At 50.1% G+C, this 22,043-nt stretch overlaps 2 protein-coding genes across 8 annotated transcripts in view; one reads left to right on the top strand and one right to left on the bottom strand.

Moving 5' to 3' along the window:
- Positions 1-3,438, bottom strand: part of ERICH1 (glutamate rich 1) — a 144,292-nt gene extending 140,854 nt beyond the window's left edge. For all 6 annotated transcript variants that reach the window (XR_014063463.1, XR_014063462.1, XR_014063465.1 and 3 more), the window contains exon 1: positions 3,329-3,438. Coding sequence is in view for 2 of the 6 variants with exons in the window: in XM_081524196.1 (XP_081380322.1) it covers positions 3,329-3,350 (22 nt within the window). In the remaining 4 variants the exon portion in view is untranslated. The remainder of the gene's footprint in view (positions 1-3,328) is intronic.
- A 7,064-nt stretch (positions 3,439-10,502) lies between these two features.
- Positions 10,503-22,043, top strand: part of LOC145518928 (uncharacterized) — a 480,773-nt gene continuing 469,232 nt past the window's right edge. For both annotated transcript variants that reach the window (XR_014063466.1, XM_081524198.1), the window contains exon 1: positions 10,503-10,825. The gene's annotated coding sequence lies outside the window, so the exon portion shown is untranslated. The remainder of the gene's footprint in view (positions 10,826-22,043) is intronic.

Raw genomic sequence — 22,043 nt, forward strand, 5'->3', positions numbered from 1 at the left:
ACTTGAAACCACACAACTCCTAGAAGAAAACACAGGGAGAAAGTTCTTTGACAGCAGGAGTCTTAGTGAAGATTTTTTTTGTTTTGCATTTGATACCAAAAGCAAAGACAACAACAGTAAAAACAAACAAAAGAAATTAAAAAGCTTCTGCAAAACAAAACCACCAACAAATGAAAAGGCAACCTACTGAAGGGGAGAAAATATTTGCACACTATAAATCTGATAGGTGCTAATATCTAAAATATATAAAGAACCATACAACTCAGTAGCAAAAAGCCCCCAAATAATCTGAGTAAAAAATGGGCAGACACTATGGAGAACAGTGTGGAGATTCCTTAAAAAACTGGGAATAGAACTGCCATACAACCCAGCAATCCCACTGCTGGGCATACAGACCGAGGAAACCAGAATTGAAAGAGACATGTGTACCCCAATGTTCATCGCAGCACTGTTTATAATAGCCAGGACATGGAAGCAACCTAGATGTCCATCAGCAGATGAATGGATAAGGAAGCTCTGGTACATATACACAATGGAATATTACTCAGCCATTAAAAAGAATACATTTGAATCAGTTCTATTGAGATAGATGAAACTGGAGCCCATTATACAGAGTGAAGTAAGCCAGAAAGAAAAACACCAGTACAGTATACTAATGCATATATATGGAATTTGAAAGATGGTAACGATAACCCTATATGTGAGACAGAATAAGAGACACAGATGCATAGAACAGTCTTATGGACTCTGAGGGAGAAGGTGAGGGTGGGATGATCTGAGAGAATAGCATTGAAACACGTATATTATCATATGTGAAACAGAACACCATTCCAGGTTCGATGCATGAGACAAATGCTCAGGGCTGGGGCAATGGGATGACCCAGAGGGATGGTATGGGGAAGGGGGTGGGAGGGGGATTCAGGATGGGGAACACATGTAAACCCATGGCTGACTCATGTCAATGTATGGCAAAAACCACTACAATATTGTAAAGTAGTTAGCCCCCAACTACAATAAACAAATTTATTTAAAAAAAAAAATGGGCAGAGAAACTGAGCAGATGTTTCTCCAAAGAAGACATACAGGTAGTCAACAGGTACACAGAAAAGATGCTCAAGATCACTAATCATCAGGGAAATTGAAATCAAAACACAATGAGATATCACCTCACACCTGTCAGAATGGGTATCATCAAAAAAGACAGGAAATAACAAATGTTGGTGAGGATGTGAAAGAAAGGAAGCCCTTGTGCACTGCTTGTGGGAATGAAAATTGATGCAGCCACAGTGGAAAAGTCTGGAGGATCCTCCCAAAATTAAAAATTAAACTATGATATGATCTTCAATTCCACTTTTGGATCTGGGTATTTATCCGAAGAAAATGAAAACACTAACTTGAAAATTCAGACACATGTACCTTCAATGTTCACTGAAGCATTATTCACAATAGCCAAGATATGGAAACAACCTAAGTGTCCATGGATGGATGGATGAATAAGATGTGGACTACTATTAAGCCCTAAGGAAGGAAAGTGCCATTGCCAATAACACAGATAATCTTGACGGCGTTACGCTAAGTGGAATAAGTCAAAGAAAGACAAATACTGTAAGATCTCACTATTTGTTGAATCTAAAAAAAAAAAAAAATGAAAAAAGGAGCTCACAGATACAGAGAACAGACTGATGGTTACCAGAGGTGATTGAGGGATGGGACAAAGTGGTAAAGATGGTCAAAAGGTACAAGCTTCCAGTCATAAGTAAATAAGTCCTGGGATGTAGTTGTACAGCATGGTGATTACTGCTAACACTGCTGTGCAGCATATTTGCTAAGACAGAAAGTAGGTCCTAAAAGTACTTATCACAAGGGATTTTGTAACTATATGAGGCGATGGATGTTAGCTTACTGGGTGATGGCTTTGTAATATATAGCCCATCATGTCACTATGCTGTACACCTAAAACCCATACAGTTCTGTATTGATCATATCTGAATACAACTGAGGAAAACATAATCTTCCCTTTTTTTTCATATTAATGTTGATGATTATAGGGTAATGAGAAGTTCGCTGGGCTTTCCAAGAGGTGTCTGAAGTTCCCTGTATCTCTGACATTCATCCTAAAGCATGTGCCAGGTTAGCCAATTAAATGTATCCACTCTGCCTTTGAGTGTTGGCTGCTCTGTCCTGTCTGACTCTTTGGGACCCCAAGGACTGTAGCCCATCAAGGTCTTCTGTCCATGGAATTCTCTAGGCAAGAACACTGGAGTGGGTTGCCATTCCCTTCTCCAGAGAACCTTCCTGATACAGGGATCAAACCCCCGTCTCCTGCATTGCAGGTGGATTCTTTACAGTCTGAGCCACTAGGGAAGTCCCATTCTGCCTTTGGTGCTGGTTAAAAATACTGCCATCACTTAATAAACACTAGTTATGTCCCCAGAAATTCAGGGTCCCTGCACTTAAATGGCTTGAGAGTGTGAACGTGGGGTTTGGGCAGGTCTTCACACCCGTCCCCCATAGTCCCGGGTCCCAGACTCCTACAGCCCTTGTCCCTCACAGTCCCATATCCTCACAGTTCGCGTCCCCGCAGTCCAGAGGCCTCAGCCTCCGAGTTCCTCACAGTCCCGGGTGCCCAGAGCCCCCGTCCCCAAAGCCCCGGATCCTCAGAGCCTCGGTCCTCACAGCCTCGCATCCCCACAGTCCCGAGGCCTCACAGCCCCCGTCCCGCACAGCTCCTGTCCTCACGGACCCCCACCCCACCCCTCAAAGCTTTGTGTCCCTCACAGCCCCCATCCCCACGGCCCCGGGTCCCCACAGAACCTGTCCTCACAGCCATTGTCCCTAACAGCCCCCAGCCCCACGGCCCCGGGTCCCCACAGAACCTGTCCTCACAGCCATTGTCCCTCACAGCACCCATCCCCACAGAACCTGGCCTCACGGCCATTGTCCCTCACAGCCCCCATCCCCACAGAACCTGTCCTCACGGCCATTGTCCCTCACAGCCCCCATCCCCACAGAACCTGTCCTCACGGCCATTGTCCCTCACAGCCCCCATCCCCACGGCCCCGGGTCCCCACAGACCCTGGCCTCATGGTCATTGTCCCTCACAGCCTCCATCCCCACAGTCCCGGGTCCCGGCCCCCACAGCAACCCCCCCATCCAGCGCCATAACCCCCATCCTTCACAGTCCTGGATCCCCACAGACCCTGTCCTCACAGCTCCCTCGTCTCTCACAGTTCCCGTCCCCACAGCCTCGGGTCCCCACAGTCCCGAGGCCTCAGATTCCCCATTCCCCAAAGCCACCGGTCCCCCGACACCCCCGGTCCCCGCCTACCGTGCCTTCGCAGCGCGGCCATGCCAGCCTCACGACCCCGGGGACCCCAGCCCCGGCCGGAGCAACTCTGCAGCACTTCCGGCCTCCGCCTTTGTAGGTCCGCCCACAACAGCAGGCTTGTCCAATCAGGATACGGAGCCTCTGCCGCTGGACGCCAATCAGTCGCGCACCGGCTGCGGATTGGCTCGTAAGCGCTTCGAAGCACAGCCCGCGGGCGTTAGTACTCCGAGCATGCTCGGAGGGAAGGGCGTGAACCCGGGAAAGCCGACTGGGACCGCTGGGGGCTCTGCAGGATGGGAGGAGGCGTTAGGGGCTCAAAAGAAGAGCGTCACTGGAAGGGGGTGGGTACGTCAGCGGGAGGTGGATGGGGTGTCAGCAGGAGGGGAGTCAGGGACTGGGTCAGGGAGGAGGTCAGCAAGGGGCGGGATTGTGCTCCTAGGTGCCCGCCCGCAGTGTCACTCTGGGTCCCAGCGCTGCACAGGGATGCGGGCAGTAGGAAGGGTCCGCTGAGCGCCCACTGGGCCAGGGCCCTGAGGTGCAAAAGAAACTGGGACTAAAAGCAGAAAGGAAACCGGCAAGAAGGGAACCCGGGGGCCGCCCACTGATCCGGCGCCCTTGTGGTGCTGATTCCTTTTGCCCACTGTTAAGATTTCTGCTTTGTGCTCGCGTCCAACCATCTCACCTACTCTGGGACCTTGGTTTATAGTTTACTCCTCTTCCTTGAGTCCGTTTCTTGGAGAACGTATTTCTGAGAGCCTGTCTGTGTGGAGTCCTGCTGTGGAAGCTGGGGTTCCTCCGTAAGAGCAGGGAAGGGGTTTCAGACTGGGGAGAGGGGGGTCAGGAAGGCCTCCCCGAATGTAATTTGAGGGAGCAAAACTCGCGATGTCCAGGCAAAGGGCACTCAGCAGAAGCCCAGGCCTGGAGCAGGAGGGCCCGTGGGACAGGAGCCCAGGGAGGAGGGACGGTGACAGTGCCGTCAGACAGGGAAGCAGGCAGTGCTGGGCAAGGTCGTGTAGGTGCAAGGATTAGGGGGAGGATACGCTGGTTTGCAGCAGAGGAGTGAAACTATCTGACACCCACTTTGAAGAAGTTGCCTGAGCCACTGAGCTGAGAGCAGACTGTGGGGAAAGCGGGGGCACCTCAAGTCCATGGCAGTGAGAAGGACATTGGTGGCTAACGCCAGGGTGGTGGCTGTCGGAAGAAGTGGTTGGATCCGGATATGTGTGAAAAGAGGTTTTCTGACTGACTGAGAGTGGCTATGGTAGGAGAGGTGTGGCCTGGCTCCAGGTTTTGGTCTAGAAACTGGGAGGCTGGAGTGGTTCCAAGGAGATAAGAAATCTCCTGGGGGTGGGGGGCAGTCACTGTTGGGTGGCGTGCAGTTTGGGGTGCTCCTTGGATGTGTGAATGTGGGCATGGATCAGGCAGTTCAGTGATTTTCGACGAAACAGAAAGGACCTGGATGGGATAGACAGCTGAGCTAGTCCGCTGCAGATGCATTTAAAGCCTTAAGGGGGAGTGTAGACAGAGAAGTGGTTCAAGTACAGCTCTGAGGGATTCTAACTCCTGCAAGGTGGGGAGATGAGGAGGGAGTGGGCAGGGGGGAGGGGAGGACAGTGAACTGTCCTGAAGCCAAGTCATGTCATCACTGGTTGGAAGTGATATTGAGGACCCATCACAGACAATTGTACTCATCTACTGAAAGTTCTCAGTGACCTTGATTACAGTCATTTTGTTGAAGCAGTAGAGGCAGAAGCTTGCTTGGAATTCAGTAGAGAGAATTAACTGCAGGAGAGAAAGCAAGATACTGGATGCAGACCTCTCTATTGGACCCAGGATGGAGCACTAGCTGGAGGGCCCCTAAAGTCAGAACACACATACACGCATATAATTGAAAGCGAGTTGTTTAGAAAATACACTCGCTGTACACACCAAATTTATGTGCTGAAAGGTCTGATTAAGTTGAGACTGAAAATGAGTAATGGAACACAAATGACACAATTAAAAAATGGACCAAAGACCTTAACAGACATCTCACCAAAGACAGACGGATGGTAAGTAAGCATATGGAAGGTTGTTGTTCAGCCCCTAAGTTGTGTCCAACTCTTTGCGACCCCATGGACTGCAGCACGCCAGGCTTCCCTGTCCTTCACTGTCTTTCAAAGTTTACTCAAACTCATGTCCAGTGAGTCAGTGATGCTATCTAACTATCTCATCCTCTGCTGCTCCCTTCTTTTGCCTTCAATCTTTCCCAGCATCAAGGTCTTTCCCAATGAGTTGGCTCTTCGCATCAGGTGGCCAAATTATTGCTCCACATTATATATGTCATCACAGGTTGCAATTTAAAACAATAAGACACCACTACACATCCAGGAGAATGCCCAAATCCAGACACTGACGACATAAAGGGGGTGGAGCAGCAGGAACTCTTATCATTGTTGGTGGTGAAGACAGTTTGGTGGTTTCCTACAAAATGAAACATACTCTTATGATCCATCAATCTCATTCCCTGGTATTTTCCCAGATGAGATGGCAACTTATGTGCACAGAAAACCCTGCACACAGATATTTATAGCAGCTTTATCTATAATTGCCAAAACTTGGAAGCAACCGAGGTGTCCTTCAGCAGGTGAATGGATAAATAAACTGAGGTGCATCCAGACAATGGTATATTATTCAGCTAGAAAGAAATGAGCTATTAAAAGACATGAAAAGACATGGAGGAAACTTAAATGCATATCACTAAGTGAAAGAAGCCGATCTGAGAAGGCCACAGATTGTATATGATTCTAACTCTATGACGTTTTGGAAAAAACTAAACTATGGAGGGAGTAAAAGGATCAGTGGTTGCAAGGCCTTGGGTTGGGAGGGAAGACACAGAGAGGACTTTTGGGGCAGTGAAACTACTCTGTCTGGTATTATAATGGTGGAACATTATTATTCATTTGTCCAAACCCATAGAATATACAACCCCAAGAATGAAGCCCAATGTAAACTAGGACTCTGGGTGATAGTGACATGTCAACACAGGTTCATTAGTTGTAATAAATGGACCATGTAGTGGGGATGTTGATAGCAGGGGAGGATGTGCATATGTAACAGAAAAGGGCAGATAGGAAATCTCTGTACTTTCCCCTCAATCTTCCTGTGAACCTAAAACCACTCTAAAAAAATCAAGTCTATTTAACAATAGATGGTGAGTGAGAGAGGGAATGTCCAGAATGCTATCCTTGATTAGGTCACATCGTGACCTTGTTCTCTACCTCAGCTTCCCAGCAGTGTCAAGCAGCTCTGTTCTTTCTAACCATACAAGATCTTCCCAGAAACCATCTCTTTTCCCCTAGCCCTGTTCCTTTCATCTCTTTTATACCCAAACTTCTCGAAAGAGTTGACCACAAAGTCAGTCTCTACTTTTGTCACCTTCAGCTGACTGCTGCTCAGCTGTGTCTCCATCCCCCGCCACTGTAACTGCTCTTGCTGAAGTCATAGGACCTCACATTCTGGAGCTAGCCCACACTTGGCAGTGTCCACGTACCATTCGGCGGTCTCCCAGAAGCACCACCCACCCAGCTGCAGAGACCTGGGATTCATTGGCATCCTCTCCTCCTTGTCTCTCCCCCATGACCCACTGAAGAAATCACAGCAAGTGTGTCCTTCCTACATCATTTCTTACTTACATTGCCTGGTTCATGTCTTCATCATCTCTCACTACCATTTATCCAGGCATTTTTAAACTGATCTCCACAATCTCATTTTTGTTTCCTCATTCCCACCCCACCTCCGTCTCTTCTCCTCACAGCAGTCAAAATTCCCTTTAAAAAAATCTCATTGCCCTTCAAAAGTCAGAGGATGTAATCCATTACATTGACAAACCAAAGAAAAATCACGTGATTATATTAATAGATGCAGAAAAAGCATCTGACAAAATCCAGTAAAAATCCAAAATTCATGATAAAACTGTCACCAAATTAGGAAGAGAAGGGAACTTCTTCAACCTGATAAAGAACAACTGCAGAAAACCTATAGCTAACATCATACTGGTATGGTGCTGGAGAAGACTCTTGAGAGTCCGTTGGACTGCAAGGAAATCAGACCAGACAATCCTAAAGAAAATCAACCTTGAATATTCATCGGAAGGACTGATGTTGGAGTTGAAGCTCTAATACTTTGGTCACCTGATGTGAAGAGCCCAGTCGTTGGAAAAGACACTGATGCTGGAAAAGACTGATGGCAAAAGGAGAGGAGGGCAGCAGAGGATGAGATGGTTAGAAAGCATCACCAAGTCCACGGGCGTGAATCTGAGCAAACTCTGGGAGATAGTGGACGACAGAGGAGCCTGGCACGCTGCAGTCCATGGGTTGACAAAGAGTCAGAGATGACTCAGCAACTGTAAAACAACAACAACATCATACTTAATGGTGAAAAACTAGATGCCACCCTGCCACCATCAGGGACAAGTCAAGGATACCTTTGTCACCCCTTTTCAACATTGTACTGGAGGTCCTAGGTAATGCAAGAAGACATGAAAAGGAAAGAAAAGGTATATAAATTGATAAGGGAGAAATACAACTGTCTTTGTCCACAGATGACATGATTCTCTACGCAGAACATCTTATTTCCCTGCTAAAAATCCTACATCAAATTTCACTGTATATAAGATACAACTCAGAGTCCTTAAAGTGTCCTTTGAACACCCCTGACTTCTCCTCCAGATGCACTCATATTTTCTCTCTTGCTCCCTCTGACTGTTCTTCCCCTAGGTCGTCACACCGGCTCTTCCTCCTATCTGAAACCATTTCCCTGCCCCGTTCTCTTCTCACCTGAATCCCATTCCTTCTCCAGGGCTCTGGTGGGTCTGGTGGCTTTCTGACTGAATGCTGGTTCTTCTGCAGAGACCCTTGCATTCACCTGCGGGCACTTTAAACCCCACAGGTCTTTCTCTGAAGCTGTGAGACTTACTCAGTCAAGGAACCTGGGGTGGGGGGAGCAATAGGCAATTATTGGCAGATGGAAATCAGATGGAAAAATGTCCAGCCTCAACTGAAGGCAGGCAGTTCTGAGGGGCATTCCATATGGTGCCTTTGGGGATCCTCAGCCAAACTGAGATCCCACTCTCCACAGGGGTGGCCAGCTTGATAACACATCCTATTAACATTCCTTTGCTCCTTGTTGCTCTCTTCCTGCTTCCTTTCTCATTTCCTGCATCACCCTCCCAAATGAACTACCTCCACCCAAAGTCACATCCCAGGACCTGCTTGTGGTAGAACCCAGAGGAAGATAAAGTCTTAATGAAGATTTCCTCAAAAGATTCTTTTCTCATCTCAGAACTGCGTGGTTGCCATTTAAACGTTGAATAACACCCTCTACTTTCCTTTAGAAAAGTAATTGTAATTTGTGATTGTATGTTACTGTGTTATTTTTTAAAAGTGATTGGAAGCTCCAGGAGCCAGAGAAGGCTTCTCTGTTTTGCTCACATATGGATGGACATGTTGGGCACTCAGCACACTTTTCTTATTTTTGCTTTTGCTCTTGCATGAATGAATAAATGAATTTTTTAAAGATGAAAGGATGAAGGACCTACTGTATAGAGAGGAAATTCAATATTCTGTGATAACCTATATGAAAAAGGATAAATATATGTATAACTAAATCACTTTGCTGTACACTTGAAACATAACATTGTGAATCAACTATACTCCCATATAAAATTAATTCATTTAAAAAAGATGAAAGGATGAGGACAAATATGGAGAGGAGGGAACTAAAGGGAAAGTACATTTTAAAGTAAAAAATTGATCTAGAATTTAGATTTGTGGTTGAGGTTTGAAACACAATTCATTGGTTTTGACAGAGGAGAGAAGTTGGACGATAAAAACTAAGGAGAAATGTGACTGTGGGCCGGTTTTCTTAGTTCATCTTGTATCCACTCCCTCAGCATTTGGAACTCTGCTGTGAAGATAAGCTGCAGTTGATTAAGGAGAGTGATCAATTATATGAAGAAATATTATGGAGACAGTGCTTTTATTTAAAGACTTTGAAAATTTCAGAAAAGATTGGTTAGTCTCATCCCAAATAATTTTGGTTGCCTGATTCTCTATTCCTATTCTGTTTGTCGCTCAGTCCTGTCTGACTCTTTGCAACCCCATGGACTGTAGCTCTCCAGGTTCCTCTGCCCATGGAATTCTCCAGGCAAGAATAATGGAGTGGGTTGCCATTTCCTTCTCCAGGGGGAAGGGATTCCTGATTCTTATTCTAATTCCTGTCCATTTTCCTATAAACTTTCTTCTTGGTGTTTTCTCTTATTCTAGCAGCTTTCACGTGTTGTTGTTGTGTTTTTTTTAAAAAATCTCATTTAAACTTCACAACAGCCCAGTTAGAGCTTCGTTTGTCAGGGTTATGAAAACCGGGGCTCCGGGACTGGCCCAAGGTCAGGTAACACGCTGGCATAAGCGGGAAGGAAGCCAGGTGGTCTCCGGTTACCCGTGCGGCGGCTTCTCGCTAGGCCGTGGCAACTTTCCTTCCCCCGGCTATCCAAATATGGACAACATCGCTACATTTTCCAGTTCGCTGCAGGTTGAGAGAGCCGGGTTTCCACTGAACCGTTCTCCTTCCTCATTCCTGGGCTGGGGCGGTCTGTGCGTAGCTGGGAGCGGACGCGCGAAGGCAGCCAGACCCCCTCGCCCCAGGTTTAACAACAGAGAGACGCCGCTCCCGGGCCTGGGGACGCCATGGTGGCCCTTCCTCCCTGCGAAGACAGGCGGCACGTTCCTCTCCGGGGAAGGGCGCGAGTGGAAAGGCGGGGGCCGGGTTTAGGTGCCCGCGATAGCAGGAGCGGCAGCCCAGCGACACTCGGGTCAGTATGTAGGACACACGTTTCCGCGTCCTCTGCGCCGCGCGAGCATCCTGGTGTGGAGACTTCACCCCGTCCACGAATTCCTCGCACCATGCGCCCGCGTGCCGTTCCTCCCTCTCCCGAGCCGGCCGCGCTGTGCCGGGTGTCGGCGTGCGCGTCGGACCCGCTCGCTGAATTTCCAGCGACCGGAGCACCTGCTCCGCGCGCAGCCGGGAGGCCGCTGCCCCCGGAGACCGCTTGGGAGCCCCAGGTCCCCCGCCGTCCCCGCGTGACCCGCCGCTCCCGGCGCAACAGTTGGCGGGCCAGGCGGTGCGCGCGCTCCCCGGGCCGTGCGCGCCAGGCGCGCCGGGCGGCGGGGCGGCAGGCGCGGGCAGGGGTCGCGGCGCGGAAGCCTGGCGCTCCCCCAGGCGCGGGCCCGGCCCCTCTCCAGATGCTGCCGCGCGCCGGCCGCCCCCCCGTGCGCCCGTGCCTCCCCGGGCGCCCAGTGCGCAGGCGCCGGCCGTGAGGAGCGACCGTGCGCCGGGCTCCAGCGGGTCGGAGCGGCGGTAGCGGCGGGGACCCGGGGACTGGCGGACTGACGGGCGGACGGGCCATGTCGCCCCGCATCTGCTGAACTGGAGTGCCCGAGGATGTCTGCGCTGAGGAAGGTGCGAGCCGCCGGGGCCGGAACCCCGCTGGGACGGGACTCGGGGCGCGAGAGCCGTCGGGGGTTGGGGGGGGGCGAGGGCGGCCCGGCGGGACGGACAGCTGGGACCCCGAGAGGGCGGCCGGGTGGGGGACGAGGAGCCCGAGGCAGTCTGTGCGCCGAGTCCCCTCACCCTGGGCTGCCGGGTGTGCGGGAACGGGCGCAGAGCGGGGCTTCGCTGAGGGGTGACATTCTCAGCTCGGCCAGGCAATCTGGGGGACCCGCGGAGACCCCGGAGGGAGCTGCACGCCGGGCTCCGGCTGGGCACCGCGAGGGGATGGGGGCGGCAGGCAGCAGACGGCGCCCCCTCCCCCGCCCGGCGCAGGCGGGGGACGCCGACCGCCCCTGGGAAGGCGAGGAAGGTGCCGGGAGCCCGGGCTGCGCGCGGGGGGCGCGGGGGGCGCGCAGCAGGGAGGCCGGAGGGGTCGCTCGAGCCGGGGCGCGGCGCCCGAGGCCCCCGGGGGGCTGGTGGAGCGCGCCGGGAGGGTGGCCGCCGGCTCTCCAAGTGGGAGCGGAGCGCGGGGGCTTTTTCGGGGCGGTTGCTAAGCGAGGCGCTACCCGGCGCTGGATTCTGTAACCAAGCCTCCCCCGGCAGCGGTTGTTGCCGTTCTGGGCTCGCTCGCTAACGGTAGCAGGAGAAATAAGGAAGATGTCATTATTACAGCCTGGGCGGCGAGGGGTGGGGGCGGCGGGCACGGGGGCCACCTGGAGGGCCAGCTGGGTGCCAAGCGCCCGGCCCCCCTCTCCAGCGTGCGGCGCCGAGAGACGCGGAGCAGAGTGGACGGGACCCGGCGGGGGCTGGGCGGAGAGTCGGGGTGGCGAGGGGGCGGCGGGACGCAGAGCCCCCGGCCCCGCGGGTGTGCAGGGGGAGGGCGGTGAGAATGAGCTCGGGGGGCGACCTGCGTCGGAAACTCAGGAGCCGCTTCTCCGGCGCTCGCGCTTCTCGAGAACGTGGTCGGGTCTCCTGCGTGTCGCTTCCCCGGTGGATGGCGACTCGGCCGGGCTCGGGATTCGGAACTCGGGACTTGTCCGTGCGGCTGGCTCGTATCGATCAAAAATAAAGCGATCGGCAGCGAGTCCTTCCTGTGATTAATTCTGCCAGCATGGGCTGTGGGTGGTTTTGGAGCCGGAAATGTAAAGCGCACCTGCTGTTTCTGGCATCCGAAGAGAATTTCTGACTCGGACTCTCCCGAGGGGCCTCAGCCCCGGGGGTCTTGGGCCTGTGCCCACGGCCACCAACTCCCGCGTCCTGTTGGCCACTGTGTCTGATTGGAGCTCGCGGGCCTGGTGATTATGACTTAAGGAAGACTCTTATTTGCAGATGTAAATCGATTTTTATTAGTTATTAGAAAATCCCCCAGCATCTCAGCATGGTCTGAGGGACCCCAGCCTCGTCCAAAAGGACCCCTTCTCTGACTCGAAGCCGACACCACAGAGCCCTCTCCCCTCACCCCACACCTTGGAAGGAGCCTTTGGGTTTGAGTTAACCTGCAACATCGTTTTCATTTTAACTTCCTTTATATTCTCCCCCAAAGATAATAGGTAACCAAGGCAAAAAATGGTAAAATGATGAAAAAATGGTAATTTTTGGCAGGTCAAGTTGTTACTCTGGTGTTTAAAAAAATGTCATTAATCAGGATTTTCCAGTAGCCAAATTGTCTTGTGCGGGCGGCTGTGTGACTCACAGATTTGGCTCTGATAGTAATTGTAGAGTGTGTGTACCATTTCCTTTTAGATGGTGTGACTTTCTCATTGCTTGGAAGGGAACAAATTAGAATATTTTATGCCCCGCATCTGGCAGCAGGACCAGCGGGCTGTGGGGACACTCTCTGCTCCCGCACATCTGGGCTGGGAGAGTTCTGGCCCCAGTGGATGAAGACCGTGAGAAGCAACAGGGCAGTCCGGAGCCCGAGGCCCCTTCCCCCCCGCCGCTTCCAGGGCCCGCTCCTGTGCTGGTCGGTGTTCCATCAGTGAGGGCCTGCTCTGGGTGCCCAGGCCTCTCCTGTCCTCTTGTGCTTTCCATCCCCAATCTCCTCTGCTCTTGGTTGAGAAATAAGCCCTGGATGACTTGCCCTAGGGACCAGTCATGTTGTATATGCATATTACATTTCAAATTAAAGAGCAAAGTGTGTAAATATCCCACGCTGATGAAGTAACTAGCAGCAGCAGCAGAAAGATGTTTTCTGAAATACGTATTCTATTCGACTTTATACAAAGTGATGCTGCTGGAGACAGAAATGAACATGTATTTATTCACCAGTGTGTTAGTGCCTTAGGTTTCTTGTGTTGTAGACGAATTAATAGCAATGTATCTTATTTTTAGAGAATTCAGATGCTTTTGCATCATTTCTCCCCAGTGACAGAATGTGTCCCCCTATGGCAGTCTAATGCTTCTCTCATTTTTGCCTATTTCACTTTTGACATTGGTGGAAATTTCACATTAAACACTAAAAGTGAAAAAACACTGCAAAACTTGAGTCACATTGGATTCCAGATATCCAGAATCCAGCCAGTTCTGAAACTAAATTCTAATGTTGTAAAGACTGTGAGAGGACTTGCTATCCATGTGTTTAACAGTGTCTTCCATACATGATGAAGTTGAAGAAATGCTGGCATTCTTTTATATTTGAGGAAAAACTTCATGATTTCTCAGTTCCTTAAGAAGTTGAGTGATACATACTTTGATCATAGATTATAAAGGGAAATTAATTAAATGTATTATTTATTGACGCTTGGAACAGACACGCCATGGTCATTCACTAGATACAATAAAAGTAACAGTGATTCATCATTTCGTCCAGATGGGAGTCATATTTAAAGCACTGGCAGCATGTTTGTTTTAAGAGAATTACAGGCCACCCAGCAGGAAGTTAGCGGGCAAAGTGTTCTCTGCAGTTAAAAATCGTTCTGATCAACCACAGCTTTACATACAAGTTACTTTTATCTTGTAACCATACTCCCAGCAGGTCGCCAGCTTTTAACAGTAGGTGTTGTGGTCTTCTGGGCACGCCTGTCATAAAGACTGAGCCCGATAGCGTCCTGTTTATTCATGGCAGACACTCTCGTTTTCTGGGAGCTAATAATCACATGGGCTTTGTTGTTGCTGGGAAGGGCTGGGGGTGCAGAGCCCCCTAAATCCTGCATCTGCAGCTGGGTGCGCCTTCCCCTTCACAGCACCCAGGACTTAACTACAAACTACAGTTTGGCGTCAGTGCTAATCTCCTGAGCAAAGACAGTGGGCATCCACGGCTGAGGCCAGCCCTTCCTTTCTGTAAGGGGCCTGTGCGCTGGCCGCAGCTGCCGTGAAGAGCCGGTCAGGCAGCAGCCCCAGGGCCCTGGAGGGTCCCCTGCCGTCAGCACCGCCCACTCCCCGTGGTTCCCACATTCCCACAGGAGTGCCAGCTGGGGTTCCTCTTCAGCGTACACACCCCTCTGGAATCATCCCCAGGAGCTTTTCCAGGACCCTGGTTCCTGAACATTTGTCTTTCTTGCTGAGTCTCTGAGGAGTTCGACTTGCCAGACCGATTGCAGCCTCTGTCTGTGGTCCGTGTCTCTGGGATACCTGCGCGCTGACTTCCTCAGAGCCGGCCTCCCCGCTTTTACAGTTAGGCTGTGGGCCCGCCCTCTGCTCAGAGCAGGCTCTTGGTTGATAAGGAAGTCAAGCCTCCACCCCTCTCCCAGGCGGAAGGTCTCTGGGAAGAGGATGGCGTTTCTTCTCAGCTGAGAACGGTTTGAGGAGAGGAAAGCTTTGGGAGGTACATCTGAAAGGATGTAGGTCCAACACCACGCAGTCTGGGGTGAGGGGGTGGGGGCAGGGGTAGCCTGTCTGGAAGGGAAGTCAGTGCCCACTGCCCAGGACGGCCGGGCCATGGTGGATGGATGCACTTTGTCCTAGGACATCACTGGTGTCCAGAGTCAGGGAGGGCCGGAAACCATCGTTACTCCTTCATTTTCAGTGTCATCAACCAAGAAATCCCCTTTTGAAGTGGGTCTCTGTCCCGACCACCCAATGGGATGTAGAGGTTTTAGTGTCCCTGCCAGTATTCTCTCCAATGCTCTCATCTTGTCCTTCACCCACTGACACTGTTCTCTGGTATCCCTTTTTATGTGTATATCCAGAAAAAAAACAATATAAATAATTTTTGCTAAAAAGGAATAAATGTTTGCAACCAGCCCTGCATAAAATCTTATACTCATGCATAAAATCGTATCAACATTGGTTAAAAAGTAAATCATGTAAATAAGAAAGAAAGAAAGTGAAGTCACTCAGTCGTGTCTGACTCTTTTCGACCCTGTGGACTGTAGCCTACCAGGCTCCTCCGTCCATGGGATTTCCCGGGCAAGAATACTGGAGTGGGTTGCCATTTCCTTCTCCAGGGGATCTTCCTGACCCAGGGATCGAACCCAAGTCTCCTGCATTGCAGGCAGACACTTTAACCTCTGAACCAGCAGGGATGAAATCTAAATAAACCTTTGTAAATCTATGTACATATGTATGTGTTAGTCGCTCAGTCCTGTCCGACTCTTTGTGACCCCTTGGACTGTAGCTCACCAGGGTCCTCTCTCCATGGAATTCTCCAGGTAAGAATACTGGAGTGGGTTGCCATTCCCTTCTCCAGGGGATCTTCCCAACCCAGGGATTGAATCCTGGTCTCCCTCATTGCAGGCAGATTCTTTACTGTCTGAGTCACTAGGGAAGCCCAATGGTACTTGTAAATCTAAGTGCCATTATCTTTTTAAAACATGGGCCATACTCTGCACGAATGAGAAAAGTACTGAAATGCTCTCTGGGGCCCATAGAGTACACATTTTAAGCCAGGAAACATAAAATTATCCTCTTGAGCAAAACGGAAATTTGTCCTACCAGTTTTGTACAATGCTGACCAACAGCTTTTTATATTGTCTGTAGGTAGCAGTTAGGAATGAGGGTTCTGGAGTCAGAACCCTGGGTGGCTGAGTGGCACTGGCAGCTTATTTGCCCTCATTATATTTTTCTCCGTCATCACTACATGAGGGATACAGTATTAATGTGGTAGTGCTGTCAGGAGGATTAAATGAGTTGAGGAGCATGAGGCAATTAAAACAGTGTGCATAATAAATGCCCAATACATGTCCACTATTTTGATCATGAAGAAGTAAGATTGGGGCCCAGGTTGAGCCATCCTGCATTGGGTGTAATCAAGCCACTCTCCAGTTTCCCATAAAACTTAGATATTGCTGTTTCTAGTCTTCTTCTACTTTCTTATATATCTGTTTTGCCACCTCTTTCCACAAAGTTTTTTGACTCACGAATTAAAGGATGAGGTTGAAGAAATGAAATAAAATAGAAATAGACAGTCAGAGCCAACAAGTATGGTAACCACAGTGGTTAACACAGACCTTTGAGTTTGAGTTTCTGGGATGTTGTTCAGTTGCTAAGTTGTGTTCAACTCTTTGCAATCCTGTGGACTACAGCACGCCAGGCTCCCCTGTCCTTCACTGTCTCCTGGAGTTTGCTCAAACTCATTCCCACTGAGTTGGTGATGCCATCCAACCATCCCATCCTCTGTCGCCCCTTCTCCTTATGCCATCAATTTTTCCCAGAATCAGGGTCTTTTCTAATGAGTCAACTCTTCCCATCAGGTGATCAAAGTATTGGAGCTTCAGTTTTGGCATCCTGGAAGCCAACTTGACAAAAGCAGAAGACACAGCCCTCACTCCATTCCCTTATTGAGTGGGCACTGCAGACTCGTTTTTCAGTGAAGAAAAGATATTCTTGAGTGCTGAATCTTAAAAGATGCTCTCTTGGAAGGCTTTGTGTACAGGAGTTGGGATATAGCATATACATCAGTTATACCAACACAGAAGTGTTTTTCACCGTTACAGCAGACTTTGAAGGAAACCAAAAGAAAACGCACCCTGACAACCCACAAGAGGGGCAGTGACCTTTTCCTTGTGTTTCCACATTCCCTCCATGACCAGATGGGAAACTGTGGGCTCGGGAGCCATACTCTGGGCTCCAGACCTTCCCCTGGTCTGTTTCAGGGAACCGTTTATTGAGTTCAAGCTCCGTGTCTTAGGGACGATGCCGATTTCTTGGGTGGCCTGTGTCTTATGTGCACAGTGCTTTCAGGTAGAAGCCTGGGTCCTGGGTGTGACTCCTGCCAGCAGAGGCATCCTTGCCTCTTCTCTCTCTGTGCTGCCTGCTCCCAGTGTGCCCGGCCCACCGCCCACTCGCCCACCCCCGGGAGGGGAGCTCCAGCCCCCAGGGCAGCCCTCCCGCTGCCTTCCCTGTGCGTTCTGCTGTGGGGGGCCCCACACCCCTTCAGGGGACCCTGTCCTTGCAGAAGGACAGCCTCCTGGCTCAGCGCCGTGCCTGCCTGAGAGGACAAAGGGCACTCTCCTCGCTGTGCCTTTCCCAGACCAACCTGGTGTGCCCTCCTCTCCTGTCACCACGGCCCCGGCTTGGTGGGAACACTCTCCCTCACCAGCTCTGATTTTCCTTGTGTTGATCGTCGCAGACCTCGAGCTGCTTGTTACCAGACCCTCGACGTCAGGACACGTCTGCCAGGAGAAGCAGGGAATGCACAGGTCCGTCCGTGGATCGCATCACTCAGTGAACTTTCAGGTGGACACGAGAATCCACAGCCGGCTGACCGCTTCACCCCCCGGAGAGAGGTTCCTCAGTTACCTAGGGCTTCTCTGAGTTGTGCAAATCCCACCGAGACAGGAAACCTTACAAGCACGGCAGTGGATTTGCCTGTTTTATGAAATCTTTGGCTCTTTAAAAGTAATTTCCGGGAGAGAATTCCCCGGTGGTACAGTGGTTAGGACTCTGCACTGCCAAGGGCCTACATTTAATCCCTGGTCGGGGAACTAAGATCTCATAAGCCACGAGGCATGCCCTCCCACCAAACCCAAATAATTTCCATTTTCTGACATTCTTTGTAATACCTTAACAGTTTCTAAAGAGATTTCTGAATATCTGTTTTCCAATTCTATGAAGAACTTAGCACAGGGTCTGTATTATAGATACGTCAGAATTTTTCATAGAGGTGAGTGTTGTCCTTCAAGCTTCTGCTGTGCCCGTTGTAGAACATTCCTGTATCTACTGCATAACTGTCTAGACTATTACTATGGTTATAAGTGAAAATGAAAGGGAAAGTCTCTGACTCTGGGACTCCACGGACTGTAGTCCACCAGGCTCCTGTCTATGGGACTCTCCAGGCAAGAATACTGGAGCGGGTAGCCTATCCCTTCTCCAGGGGATCTTCTCGACCCAGGAATCGAACCAGGTTCTCCTGCATTGCACATGGAATTTTTACCATCTGAGCTACCAGGGAAGCCATGGTTATAAGCAATACACAATAAAGTATGGCTCCAAATTGTGAAAGGTTGGTTTGCTAAAAAGGAATAAATGTTTGCAACCAGTCCTGCATAAAATCTTATACCAAGATTTAAGCAACCAAATAGTATTTCTTAGTCTTCAATTCATTCACTTGCTTGTTTCTCTAGTGTTATTGTATTAAAAATCACGGCAGGCATTCAATTAAAAAAAAATCTTTTGCATATAACTAGTCTCTACAGTTTCACGTCTGGGAAGTGAAATTCACTTAGGATTATATCCTAAGGAAATAATCATGAATTTACAGGAAATTAGCTAAACAGATGTTCACTTCAGGTTTGTTTTATAGTAAAATATTGGAAACTAGCAATAACCTGAGATTAGATAAATTCATTATGATGTAGCACATTGTAACAAAATACACATCCATTAAAAAGGTGAAACTTAAATATTTGAATTTGAGCAAACTGTGGGAGATGCTGAAGGACAGGGAAGCCTGGTGTGCTGCAGTCCATCGGGTCGCAGAGTCAGACACGACTGAGCGACTGAATGACAACAGCAGGCTGTCCACCTCCCATTAAGTAAAGGATGCAGGTGACCAGACAGCACGTGGGGCGTCCTTGTCCCTCTGCTTCCCCGAGGCTGCCGTGCAGGCGACACAGCGGGGCGTCTGGAAGAACCCAGCAGCTGGTGGAGAGCGGAGGCAGGGGGTCACCCAGTTGCATTGGCACCTTGTTTGGGGTGCAGGCCTCATCCCGGAGCCATCTGCACCACTCAGCACCACCCGCCACACATGTGTCGGAGTCCTCTCTCTCGGCTCAGTCTTGCCGCTCCCTCCGAGCTGTTCCCTGAGCTGTTGGCTTGGGAGGCCCGGTGTCAGGGTTGGGGCCTTTGCACAGCCCTTGTGTGTGCTCAGCGTCTGTCAGAGATGTGCACTCTGCCGGTGTCCACTGTTTGGGTCCCTCTGCTGTATCAGAGGCCTGTGGAAGCACGTGTAGAGTATCGTGGCACGAGCTGGCTTCTGGGTCGTGTTGAGTCAGGACAGATTTTCTTGGTCCCCAGGTGGTCCTCCCATAGCCAGGCTCTGTCTGGTGGCTCTGCCTCTGTCATCCTCACCAGCCCCGACGGGGAGAGGTTGGGGGACCACACAGCGTGGTCCTGATCCCATGGCCTCTGTCATGTGCCACAAGCACCTCAAGGGAGGTGGGAAAGAAGAGGAAGAGCTTTGCAGTCAGCTGGCTGTTTCTGTGAAACGTGCCTCGTGTCTTTTCTGGAACTTCTCCAGAATCTTTTGCCTCCTATCCCATCAGCCCTGATGAGTTCCAGCCAGGGTTTAGGTTCATCTTCAGCCACTCCTCAGACCGTGTCTGGTGTCCCCGAGGCCATGCAGACAAGGGGGCGCCATGGAAAAAGCTGGGGAACAGCTGATTATCCTCAGAAATCAGAGAGGATGGCTGTCTGGGCATCACCAGGAGTGTCTGTCATGCGGTTTTTCTGAATTTTAAATTGTCTGGGACACATAACACTGTAATTTAATCATGTCTTAAAGGAATTTTGGTGCATCCGTGCAGTGAAAGATTGTAGAACTGTTATAAAGTGAACAGGACCCACTGGACTCTCTGGACCTAGTCTGCCTTTGATCAGTCATCCACCTCGGCATCATCTGATGGAATTCAAGTGTCAGTTTCTCAAGCGCCGGAAACAAGTGTGGTTCAGCACAGCAGAGCCCGCTGGCAGGACCTGGACTTGCTCTCGGCCCAGACGATGCTGAAGACGCTGGGGAAGAGAGGAGCCCCGTGGCAGGCTGAGGGAGCCCCTCCGGCACCCTTGGCCTCTGTCCCTGCCTTGCTCTGCGAGGCCTGGCATCCTGGGACGGCTCCTGCTGAGGTGTGCGGGTGGGGGTGTTGGTGGACCAGGGGACATATCCATGCTACCCTGTGACCCAAGTGGGGCCCGACCTGGCCTTTCCCAGCAGAGCACTGGAGTCTAGCGGGGCGGGTGGGGGGTGCAGACGAGAGATGGAGTGTTTCATGTCATCTCCAACATGCTTCTGTTTTTACCCACATAGGGGTATTGGGGGAAACCAAGGTCTGCACGGTTGGACTCCCAGCAGGGTCCCCAGAGACGACTCCGGTTACGAAGCGTGGGCCGCGCACGAGCCCGATCTCTGGCCCTGCCTCTGTGCTCCAGGTGCACCCCTCACAGCTTTCTCTGTTCTAGGTTTAGGATGTGCTTTGGAAAGTATTCAGGGTTCTCCCAGTAGGCAAGAATAGGCGAAACCTGAGGTCAGCACATTGTTGTCAGACTCGTGACGCATTTCCTTGGCTACCAGATCCTCTCTTTGTTACATTTATTCCACTTTTGGAGATTCATCGTTCCTGTGATATTTTTTGTTCTCTCGTAGCTGGTGGTGAATTGCAGGCTGCTTGGGCTGCTTTCACATACTTTCTTTTTTTTTAATGGTCATCTAGTCTGCTGAATATTTAGAAATTACAGCTCTGTACAAAGTAATGACTTGAAGGTCGCTACTCCATGACTTAGAAATAATTACAGTTTGTGTCCTGCTTCTTCCCCATCTCACTTTTTAAACCAAATTTGGGAACTAGCTTTTTTTTTTTTTCACTTTATATTCTTTTCTGAGGATTTGTCCAAATTTTCAAAATATTCTTTGACAGCTTGATTTTTCTTAAATTTTTATTTATTTATTTTATTTTTGGGTGTGCTGAGTCTTTGTTGCTGTGCTAGGGCTTTCTCTAGTTGCAGAGAGCAGGGGCTACTTTCCAGTTGCAGTGTGTGGGCTTCTCATTGCGGTGGCTTCTCTTGTTGTGGAGCACAGGCTCTAAGGTATGCAGGCTTCAGTAGCTGTGGTGCACCGGCTTGGTAGCTCCGAGGCATGTGGGACCTTCCCAGATCAGAGATTGAACTCGTGTCTCGTTGACAGGGATGAATTGCAAGGTGGATTCTTAACCATTGCATCACCAGCGAAGCCCTTAGACAATTTGATTTCAGTTGAAGTATTAATATAATATTCTGGTATGCAGTATTATTCAGCCACTCCCCTATTGCTCAGTGTTTAAGTTGCTTACAGAGATTTCTGGTCATCTGTGATTAGTATCTTTTTTTAGTGTTTTCTAAAGGTCTATATAATTTTTATCTAGTAAATTCCTAGAAAGAGAATTATTGGGCTAATGGCTATATCTCATGCAATAGGGCTGCTGTAACCAATTACCATAAACTCAGGGCGTAAAACAACAGAAAACAAGAGAAGCTTCAAATCAAGGATCCCAGAGCTGCGCTCCTTCTCGAGGTTGCAGGAAAGGGTTCTGCCTGCGTCTGCCAGCCTCTGGCGCCTGACGAAGCTCCCGAGGCTATGGCTGCATCACTCCTACCTCTGCCCGTCTCCACGGCCCATCTCCTCTCTGTCTGTGTCTCCCTTTCTTCCACCTCAAACCTCTCTTTGGTGGACACATGTCATTGGATCTAGGACCCACTCAGATAATCCGGGAATTCTCCTGTCAATGCTCTTAATTTAAACACATCTACAAAGACCTCTTTTCCAAATAAGGTCACACTGAGAGATTTCAGGGATGCATGGGGACACCCACATACAGTGGGGATCAGTTCAGTCGCTCAGTCGTGTCTGACTCTTTGCGACCCCATGGACTGCAGCACGCCAGGCCTCCCTGTTCATCACCAACTCCCGGGGTTTACCCAAAATCATGTCCTTTGAGTTGGTGATGCCATCCAACCATTTCATCCTATGTGGTCTCCTTCTCCTCCTGCCCGCAATCTTTCCCAGCATCAGGGTCTTTTCAAATGAGTCAGCTCTTCACATCAGGTGGCCAAAGTATTGGAG

This window comes from Giraffa tippelskirchi, chromosome 8 (assembly GCF_054371585.1).
Source record: "Giraffa tippelskirchi isolate mGirTip1 chromosome 8, T2T-mGirTip1v1.2.pri, whole genome shotgun sequence".
NCBI classification, from domain to species: domain Eukaryota; kingdom Metazoa; phylum Chordata; class Mammalia; order Artiodactyla; family Giraffidae; genus Giraffa; species Giraffa tippelskirchi.